General features: G+C 35.6%; 1 protein-coding gene across 1 annotated transcript; it reads left to right on the forward strand.

Annotated features, from left to right (window-relative positions):
* The first annotated feature begins 2027 nt into the window (after positions 1 to 2027).
* Positions 2028 to 7843, forward strand: LOC131521853 (free fatty acid receptor 2). Its single transcript, XM_058746956.1, has 2 exons — positions 2028 to 2189; positions 5976 to 7843. Exon 2 carries the CDS (start codon positions 6039 to 6041, stop codon positions 7008 to 7010), a length of 972 nt encoding a protein of 323 aa, XP_058602939.1. The 5' UTR covers positions 2028 to 2189; positions 5976 to 6038; the 3' UTR covers positions 7011 to 7843.
* Positions 7844 to 10996: the final 3153 nt, after the last annotated feature.

Below are 10996 nucleotides of genomic sequence, written 5' to 3' on the forward strand. Positions count from 1 at the left end.
CATTTGCAGTGTTTCATGGGAGTTGCGTTCCTGCAAGTTATTTTAATGATATTTGCTCACTGTGACTCGCTGATTGGTGGAATTTTCTGTACAGCATCATGGGTACTATAGTTTTTTGCCACAAATTCAGCTGTTAAACAGTTATTTTAAAAATAAGTAAATAGATGGCTTCAACAAAAGCATATAGCATCAATTAACAACCTTGAATCTCACAGTAGTTCTGTCTTTAAAGGGTTATAAGTTATCATTCAAAATCTATTTTTCTATGGAGAAAATGAACAAGTTTTTACTTCTTGAACCCAACTATTGCACGCTATAACTTATAATATTACTTTTGCATCTATTGGGGTACAACATGCCCTCAACTTAGACTTTCTGGTAAAGCTAGTTGACCTTGGTTGTCTTCCTGGTGAAGCAGCCTAAAGCGGGCATGTTTTTTAATGCACTGTCTGATGTTGATCCTAATGGAAAATGCTGAAGCAGGTTTATTGAGTGTTTTCTGTCAGGATCAGTATCATTATCAGGTAAATGCACCTTCAGGGAGCTTATGCTGTCTTTGAACTGGGCATTCAATGTGAAGGGTGTCATTTGTGCAGCACTAGCGGCACCAAATAAAATAATGACATTTCACACTTCCTCAAATTCACACCATTGGTTGATCCAGTGTTATATCCACTCAAACAAGCAGATTGCAAACCAACTGAATGTTTTTACATTTCTCTTTATAATCATCATTTTTGTAAATCACTTCTGCTGCTTCATAAACTTCACTGCATAAATAAATGTAAATAAATTGTATTATTTTCTCCTGGCATACTATATCATTTAAGTACTTCTGCTAATATATTGCACTTATATTTTACTTTTATTCTTTAAAATCTTGATTATTTTTCCTTTATGTTTGTACCCTGAATGACATTTAATAAGGTGAATTTTTTTACCCTTTATTTGCATTCAAATGTGTTCTTTTATTAAATACGTTTCATGTCTAAGTTTATATTACAGTTTTTTTGAGATGTAAATATGTAATCATTAAATTGTTGTGAATTTTATGCAAGAGCAGATAAAATAAGCTTACTTGGAGCCACAGTCTAGGCTCTTTTTTCTCACGTTTAGAAAACGGCTTGATGTGTCATTTCTACTAAATAAAAATATGCAAAAAATAATATGAATGAGTTTTTTTTTATTGTACAAATATAATGCATGAGCATTGAGTGCTCTGTATTCATGTTGTATTTGTGGGTATATTAAAGGTGCTATGAGCAATCTTAGCCAGATTCTGACTTCTGACAGACTTAACCAATCCAAATGCTGCCCTCCAAAGACATGTGAGCAAACCTGAACAAGACTGACAGGCAGAAAGCGCCTCAAAGTCCTGTGATCAGCTAAACAGTAATGTTACATCGATTTGGTTTCTGGATGCTCTTCCGTAAGAAAATTCTTATAGCACCTTTAACCTCAAGTTTAAAAACAGATTCTAACTCTGCTAACATGGCTGAGCCATTTTGTTTAAACATGCATACAAAGTCTGAGCAGATGTATTAACTCTGAAATCGTTTAAATAAACTTTGTTTTAAAAATCCATGCATGCTATGTTTACATCATTCCAGAACGATTCACACGCATATGCATGACCTTAAATCACGCTAAAACTTCAGCAATATTTATGTCCCTCTTCCTTACTAGAAAATAAATGATGAACAATAAAATCATGCATCTTAATCTATAAATACAAAAGAGACTGTCACTCGGCGGCTCGCTGTATATGTCATTGTCAGCGGATGTATATTAGGTCTGTGCAGGGCCGTCGCTATAATTCACAAGAGTCAGTAGGCTTTAGTGGGCCTCCTTCATTATGAAACATTCCTCGTCTCTCTCTGATGACAACAATAGTTTTCTTAATATGTGATTAACTTGATCTGTGCTGCATGGTGAAATTCTCATCCATCTCGCTCTGTTTTTTGGCATGCATTTGATAGGCGAACCACTTTTTCTATGGCGCAGACACGTAGGAGCTGAATTGAGAGGGGGGCGACAGAGTAAAGCACAAGGAGCTGCTCGGAAAAAGTTGGTCACAATTCATATTCAATGAGAGGGCCGAGCGGACGGAGAGCAGGCACAGTCCCACGAAACCGGCCAAAATGTGACATGTGGAGGCAACGGCCCGTGTCGCCTCGGAGTTTACAAAGGTACGTTTACAAAAGAACAAATCCTTGTTTAGTACGTTTTTTTGACTTTTTAAGATCATACAGGTTTTAATATTTTAATAGATGTTTAGTGAGGAATTCACATAATGAGAAAGACAACATTTTTGTGTCTCTTGCTCATGCTTTTGATGACTTTATTGCTTTTTTAGGGATGGATGATGATGTTATGCTCATGGTCAACTCTTTTCTATCTATGATCTGACCAGCTGGGATGAGCTGTTAATGTACAAGTTTGCTGACTCAGTTTTGCTCATTTCATCCCAGTATAGCTAATAATAAATTAAGGAACTAGTGAGTTTTTTCCGATACAACCCTAGATGAATCAGTCATTGCACAATCAAACTTTTAGCTATGAAATAGCATTCAAATCATGTGTAGTAAAATGTATTGCACGTCATTGTGAAAGCGATGAATTTCCTACTTTTGGTAGGTTCTGTGCTGAACGTCAGGGGTTTTCCGTGATTTTAGAATGAAGAATGGAGCTAAAAGACTGAATTGCAATCAACCTGAAAAGTCGAGATTTCCAAATTCTGACTTGGAAAAGTACAGCTGAACTCGAACAAAATGCTGATTTGGCCAAGATGGCAAAGCATGACATCATGCAAACATAGCACATGATAGATGTTCACTTTCAAGCAAATAAAATGCTCCAATCCATCAAAGCCGGTGATAATAAAAGCGGTTCAGCAAACGTGGCAAGAGTGTAAAACACTGTAAATGATCCTCAGGTGTTACTCGTACACCTGTAGAATAAATGCTTGCATTGAACAGCATTGTTTATCTGCCACAGTTTGGTTGCTAGGAAATGTCTTTGTTGACAATCGGACATCTGCAAAGTTAACGCCGCCTGTATTGGTGATTTGAAGCAACATGTATTGTGAAACACGCTGTATACATAAAAATGACTTAACGGTACACACTTAGGCTCCAAAAGGGGGTAGAAGATCCATTTTTGGTTCCCCAAAGAGCATAGCCTTTTTCACATTTTAATCATCTACACTCTTAAAAACAAAGGTTATTTATTGGCATTGAAGGCTCCATGAAGGCACTTTAAAATCATGGAAACTTTCCATTGCAAAAAAAAAAAAAATTATTAAAAAAAATTGTTCTTTTCACTGAATGGTTCTTAGAGGAACCAAAAATGGTTCTTCTGTGGCAATCTCCTTTTAGAACCTTAATTTTTAAGAATGTAAAGAATCTTTTTTCCACTATAAGGAATTCAAAGATTCTACAGGTTCTTTGTGGAACCAGTAAGGAACCATTATTTTTAAGAGAGTTGCCATTCCAACTTTAAGGTCAGAGTTTTCAAGCAGGACATCCAAAACATCAAACTCTGGATGAAATACAGAATTATTCCCAGCCTTATCCTCTTTTTAAATTCACTTTCGATTCGGGGGATGTTTTGGGATTGTAAATGCAGTCACATGGTTCGCTTTGAGAGGTTACAGCCTTGATGCCGAGTGTTAAAGTGAAGGAGAGACCAGACTGATTCATTGCCCTCCCAGTCACACTCACATATGCAAGCGCACACCCATCATCTTTAAACACATCTCCCACACACCCTGAAGGAGTATAAATCCCGATAAGACGGCATAGGCTTGCTCACATGTACAACATACAGTGCGAGGAGCATGCCAGGTTGGATCCAGTCCACATTTATTAATTTTCCCTTATCAGTGTTAAATATTGAAAATGGAAAGCAAACAGTTGGTGCGGAAGTTGTCAGCAGATAGACCCTAGTCTCCATTGAAAAACAAGAGAGAGTCAATACAGAAGCACAGCCAGCCGAGAGGTCCAATGTGCTTTGCGGTGAGTTCGCCTTTTTGTCTCAGCATTAGAGCAGGGATGGTTTCAAGCGTACTAGAGTTGTAAAAGAGTTCCCTTATTGTGTTATTGTTACTTTTTGATGCTTGCATAACTGTTTTTCCTTCTTCATAAAGCGTTTAAATACTTAGTTTAGACGTATTCCTGTAATAACTGCTAATTCTGGTCACGATGTGTCATCATCAGGCCTTTCTGTGCTTAATTTGGAGGATAATCTTCAGGAATTCTGCGCAATGCAATGCAAGTTAAACAAAGTAAAACATGTTGAAAGGAGCCGAGAGTTCTACACTTTTAAATCATCATATTCGCCAAAATATTTATGCAAGGAGTTGGGGATGTGTTGATCTTTGGCAGAGTTTTCTGTGGGCGCAGATTCCAGGCCTGGTCATCATATACAGTAGTTTTATAGAGTCTAGTTATTGTTTAACAGTTTGTATACCATCACAGTGAGCTCTGTTTGATCTACATCAAGGGTGGCCGATCTTGCTCCTATAGGTCCACTGCAATCCTTAATAAACACACCTGAACCTGCTAGTCAAGGTCAAGTCAAATTTATTTGTAGTGCTTTTCACAATATGCCTCGTGTCAAAGCAGGTTTACAGAAAGTCGTAGTGTGAGGTCTATAATTCCTTAGCGCTTTACTATAATGCAAGTTTTAGGGCTGGGTGATAAGACATTATAAAATGATTAAGTAATCCTCCAGAGTTTAGATCTAGCTATATTGTATTTATAGTGTTGTCTAGCACATATCTGTGCTGTGCTGCAGTGGTCAGGAACACTTCTGAGCATTCAAAGCCAAATTAGTGATTTAAAGGTTAGTCGGTTTTTTATATTTAAATATTAGTGGTTTTGTTTCATTAAGAGATTTAAATATTGGTCAGATTTTTTTTTTCATAGAGAGATTTTAAATAATGGTTGTTTTTGTTCCATCAAGAGATTTAAATATTGGTTGTTTTTGTCCTATTGAGAGATTTAAATATTGGTCAGTTTTGTTCCATTAAGAGATTTAAATATTGGTCCGTTTTGTTCCATTAAGATATTTAAATATTGGTCATTTTTGTTCTATTAATGTATTTAAATATTGGTCAGTTTTGTTCCATTAAGAGATTTAAATATTGGTCCGTTTTGTTCCATTAAGAGATTTAAATATTGGTCATTTTTGTTCCATTAAGAGATTTAAATATTGGTCCGTTTTGTTCCATTAAGAGATTTAAATATTGGTCATTTTTGTTCCATTAAGAGATTTAAATATTGGTCCGTTTTGTTCCATTAAGAGATTTAAATATTGGTCATTTTTGTTCTATTAATGTATTTAAATATTGGTCAGTTTTGTTCCATTAAGAGATTTAAATATTGGTCCGTTTTGTTCCATTAAGAGATTTAAATGTTGGTCAGTTTTGTTCCGTTTAGAGATTTAAATATTGATTGTTTTGTTCTAGTATTAGTTGTTTTTGTTCTATTTAGAGATTTAAATATTGGTAGGTTTTCTTCAAAGCAAGCGTAAGAGATTCTCAAAATGCATTAATGAAAAGAAGATCAGATGTCGCAGATGAAACATCTGATGCTCGGACACACTCGGGAGAAAGTTTTTAAGGGATTTAGTCAATGGTTGCTTTTGTTCGTAAGCGAGAGTAAACAGTTTTTTATAAAGCGTATTGAAGATACGATCGGTCATCTAAAGTAAAAACTAGCAAACTAACTATCAAAGAGTCTAATGTGAGTTTAATCTTTTCCAAATTTAATCAGAAGTCATTTAATCCAAAAAAGCATGGTTTTAATTTTAAATTAGTGACTAAGAATCTTTAGGATCGCTAGAAACTTCCAGGCAAGTGTGTTGGGGGATCAAACTCTGCACAACGCCCGGTCCTCTAGGAGCAGGATTGGACACCCTTGATCTATATTACTGACATTTTTCATGGTTTTAACACTGCATCAAATTTCCAGGACTGAAACGTCCAGCTCTGCTGAGGCCTCTTTCTCCTGTGGACTGTATGGAACACAGCAACCATGCAAGTCTGTGATTATTATCTATGCCTCACCGTCTACATCGTCACCTTCATCACCGGCTTCCCGGCCAACGTCTTGGCCTTCTGCACACTCAGCCGCAAGGTCTGGAGAAAGCCGGCACCCATCGACATCCTCCTCCTTAACCTGATCATCTCAGACTTGCTCTTCCTCATCTTCCTCCCCTTTAAGATGCAAGAAGTGGCCAATAATATGGTGTGGAATATGCCCTACTTTCTATGTCCGCTGTCTGGTTTTGTCTTCTACATGACCATCTACAACAGCACCTTCTTCTTGACCGCGGTGAGCGTGGAGCGCTATCTCGGCGTGGCGTTTCCAATCCAGCACTCCCTGTGGAGAAGACCCATCTACGCCGTGTTCGCCAGCATCTTCATTTGGGTGCTTTCCATCCTTCATCTGAGCATCGTCTACATCGTGCCCTACTACAACCCATCCGGGACGGTCCCGCCATCCAGGAACGTCTGCTACGAGGGGTTCACCGACGCTCAACTCGAGATCCTCTTGCCCGTACGCTTGGAGTTATGCATTGTCCTCTTCTGCGTTCCCTTACTTATTTGCAGCTTCTGCTATATAAACTTCATCCGCATCCTTTCGAAGCTGCCAAACATCGGCCGGCGGAGAAGGCTGAGGGCGATTGGATTGGCTTTGGGGACATTGTTGGTGTTTATGCTCTGTTTTGGACCCTACAACGTCTCCCATGTGGTCGGCTTCATAACCAAGTTAAGTCCTGCTTGGAGAGACAAAGCTCTTCTTCTCAGCACATTCAATGCTTGTTTGGACCCGATTATTTTTTACTTCACCTCTGCAGCGGTTAGAAACACACTTGGGGCGATGATGAGGGGCATTTGGGGTAGACGTTGGTGCCCACAAATATTATGGCGCTCCAGGAAGGAGCCTCCTGAAACTGAGAAAAACAGTCTCCCGAAGCCACAGGAGATAACAAATGCACTTTGACCAGGGGTTTTTCATTTAGGCCAGGGAACGGCCGTGCAATTATTTTTTGTACACAAATTCAGCATGGTAAACATTACTCCACTTCCTCGTAAGACGGAGGCAACAAGGAGTGCCAAAACAACACAGCTCACGTGTAGTAAGAAAACACTGTAAGCAAACCTGTGTACATAGAGTGTCGGCAAACAGAGGATAAACTTCCTTTTGTATAGTGTGTTTATTCATCCATAGTGTGAGCTCATCTTTATAACAAACTTGTCATCATTCACGTTATTGAATATAAACAGACAGCAGTACGAGGACATTGATCATCAGGATAAACGAGCCACAGCCGTCGGCCGTATGAAGGTCAACAGAAGCGCCGCTCTCAAGCACGTCACGTAAATATTTGAAAGGTTTTCACTTCTAAAGGCCGATGCTTATCTGGAAACTGACAGTGTGGTTTTCTGATGGTTTGTCTACGTGTTTGATGGAGGGTGCATGCTAGACACTTCTTCATTTAAAGTATCCAGGAAATGGCAAAACTTGCACCACAGAAATTAATGGTGAAAGAAATGAAGAAAATGAGCCCTGTATAGTAATTCCTGATTGGTTTAAAGATGAAGCGTGCTGTTATTTTGATGTTAAAATCCTTGCTTTCATGTTGAATGAATGAATGAATGATACATTTATATAGTGCTTTATTGTGTATTGCTAAATGTTAAAATAAGTAAGCCAATATATAAATTGAATTCCCTGAAGTGTTAAGACCCATGTGACCTAAATAAATAAATAGAAATTATGTCTTTAAATATATTTCAAAACAGAAACATAAATATATATTTATTTATTTTTTTAGTAATATATATTTGTAAAAGCATTTAAATTATATTTTATTTCAATTCAAGAAAATGTATTCACATATTTAAAAATTACAATTTATTAATTTTGGATTTTTAGAGTTACTGTAATATAACTATATAAACATTAATACATTAAATAAACAAATGATTCAATAATTGAATCATAAAAACTTGAAATATCTTTTGTGTGTGTGTGTGTGTGTGTGTGAGTGAAAAATATTGAGTGGTGAAAACATTGCATCCTGAGTGTTTTGTGAAAGTTGTTTGAAAACAAATAATTTTAACATCACAACTGCAAAAATAACGACTAAATTAATAGATCAATTGAATTTTTGGCACTTTCAGGACACTGTTTCCCTGTGTGTTTGAAAATTTTAACCTTATTTTGGCAGTTCTGTCACTAGTAAACTCCACATTTAAATGCATTATTTATATATGTAAATAATTAAAATGTGACTGTATTATTATTGTACATATTGTTCCAAAGAAACTGTACAAAGTGTCATTTAATAAAATATTAACTGTATTATAATATTATAGCAAGACTGTGTCAAATGTTGAAATCATCTGGTGTCTTTCTTCATCCTAGGTTATGTCATAAAATGTTTATGGCATATTTCCTCTAGGTCCATAATAACTATTAACCACTAATCTCGTGTCTCTGTTATAAACGCGACAAATATTTGCAAAGGGTTATTGTCTTTGACTACCAACCGAGCCGGGCAGGAGTGTACATACAGATCCAGAAGCACGTGTGGAGATGGGAAAACACTCGAATATTTGGCTTAGTTCCTTATAGCGCATCATTCAGGAAACATGTTGATATAAACAGTTATTGCTCCAGTTTGGAGGCAAATTCTGTAATAATAAAGAGCGAGGTGGAAGGATGTTTGACTCGCCACATATACAGAAGTGATCTGGTGTATTTCCTCTCATTTCACATCAGCTAGTTTCACAAAAGCCAGACGTTTGACTGCCGGCATAAATTCTGGCCCATATTAGAGCTTATTTGGGCCAACTCATTCAGAATATGTCCGTCTCCATGAACAGATGTACATACAAAGCCATGGAAATATGTCTGCACTTCTGTCTGTGGAATAATCAGTACTTATTACATTAAGATGGATATAAATTCTGATCAAAGTGGAATATACTCATAGTTGAAGAACAAATTTTGAGCATCAAATATTTTATATATTTGAGCCTGGCAAACTTTGGCAAGTCCAGTGATTATTAATAAAATTCTTATTAAATCCTTCTGTTCAGTCATTCATTCGTTCGTTTAATTTAATTTAATTTAATTTAATTTAATTTAATTTAATTTAATTTTATTTTATTTTATTTTATTTTATTTTATTTTATTTTATTTTATTTTATTTTATTTTATTTTATTTTATTTTATTTTATTTTATTTTATTTTATTTTATTTTATTTTATTTTATTTTATTTTACAATATTTCAGGAATTGGATTCACAGAACATTCTCAAGCAAATTCTAAAGAAATCTTTTATTATTATTATTTTTGTATTATATTATTATTATTATTATTATTATTATACATTATTATTATACATCGAATTGAATTCACAACATTTTCTTAATACAATTCTTATCAAATCCCACTTTTTATTTATTTTATTTTATTATTTTCTAACAGAAAAAAAAAATAAAAAAGATCTTAAACATCATTATAAATGACGTAAACTTGTCTTAAATCCCCAAAGTAAGACATTTTATGCATTTTTTGGGTTGCCTTGAATAATGAATATTAAATACTACATCTGATATTACAGTTAATTTTATTAAATGAGAATCTCACACTTTACATTAAATAAATGATTGGCGTTTATGATTGACAAATACTGAAGATTTACCAGTGTATTAGACAAGGCAACCTCATGAGTAGGATAATAAATGATCAGATATCAAAGGCTATTATTTCATTCTTACGAAAGAAATTAACTTTTCAAGAACTGTACAAGAAGTTCATAAGAATTTTCTTAACTTTTTTTCTTGTGACTCCAACTGAATATTAATGCATGAGTGTGTAAAATGTGAAATTATAACAAGTCTCATTTCACAGATACATCAAATGTTATCTGTATATGAGCATCTGATTTAACCGAACCTATCTGGGATCTCATTTACACCAGTTCTGTTTAAGACATCTAATATTCTTTAACGTTCTGCACCGCACAAGATTCATAATGCTGTCAACTTTATTTCAGGATCTAACCGCTATACATCAAATAAACGATTTCCATTTTCTCACAACTACCATCTCCACTATTACCTGCCCACCTGCAGTAATAAATACACTCAGCCTGGAAATGACTCCAATTTTGAACATATTCAAACATCCAGTCACCTCAGTGGGTTTTGCTTCTAAAAAAAAACTCAAGGTCTGAGTTTGTGAAGGACTTTCAGGAGCTGAAGAGATGAATTATAGTAAAAGGTGACTTAATATCCATATGCCTATGGAACAATGAGTTTCTATGAGTCATCTCAGGTTAGACCAGAAATAACTGTAATAAAATAGTGTTACTGTGAAATGTAATGTGTTGCTCATCCACCCTAGAGCATGTAAATTAAACTCCTTAAAAGGAACAGGAACAAATCTGTTGAAAATGTACTCACCCTGAAATCATCTGAGATGTGGATGAGTTTGTTTCTTCATCGGATTTGTAGAAATGTAGCATTCCATCACTTGCTCATCAATGGATGCTCTGCAGTGAATGGGTGCCGTCAGAATGAGAGTCCAAACAGCTGATAAAAACATCACAATAATCCACAAGTAATCCAGTCCATCAGTTAACATCTTGTGAAGTGAAACGCTGCATGTTTGTAAGAAACAAATCCATCATGAAGATGTTGCTACCAGCTAAAACACGAGCCCATAATCCATAATATTGCTTCCTCCAGTGAAAAAGTCCTCTGGTCTGAATCAGGAGAGAAATATGCACTGTTTACAAGTGAAAACAGTCTAAAATAGCTCTAAACAAATATGTGGCTGGATTTTGATGTGAGAGAAAACAGGAGATTTTTCACTGGAGGAAGCACTATTATGGACTCGTATTTTAGCCAGAAGCAAGGGTTTAAAGTTAAAAATGTCTTAATAATGGATTTGTTTCCTCAAAACATGTAGC

The sequence above is a fragment of the Onychostoma macrolepis genome, chromosome 16, assembly GCF_012432095.1.
Source record: "Onychostoma macrolepis isolate SWU-2019 chromosome 16, ASM1243209v1, whole genome shotgun sequence".
Lineage (NCBI taxonomy): Eukaryota > Metazoa > Chordata > Actinopteri > Cypriniformes > Cyprinidae > Onychostoma > Onychostoma macrolepis.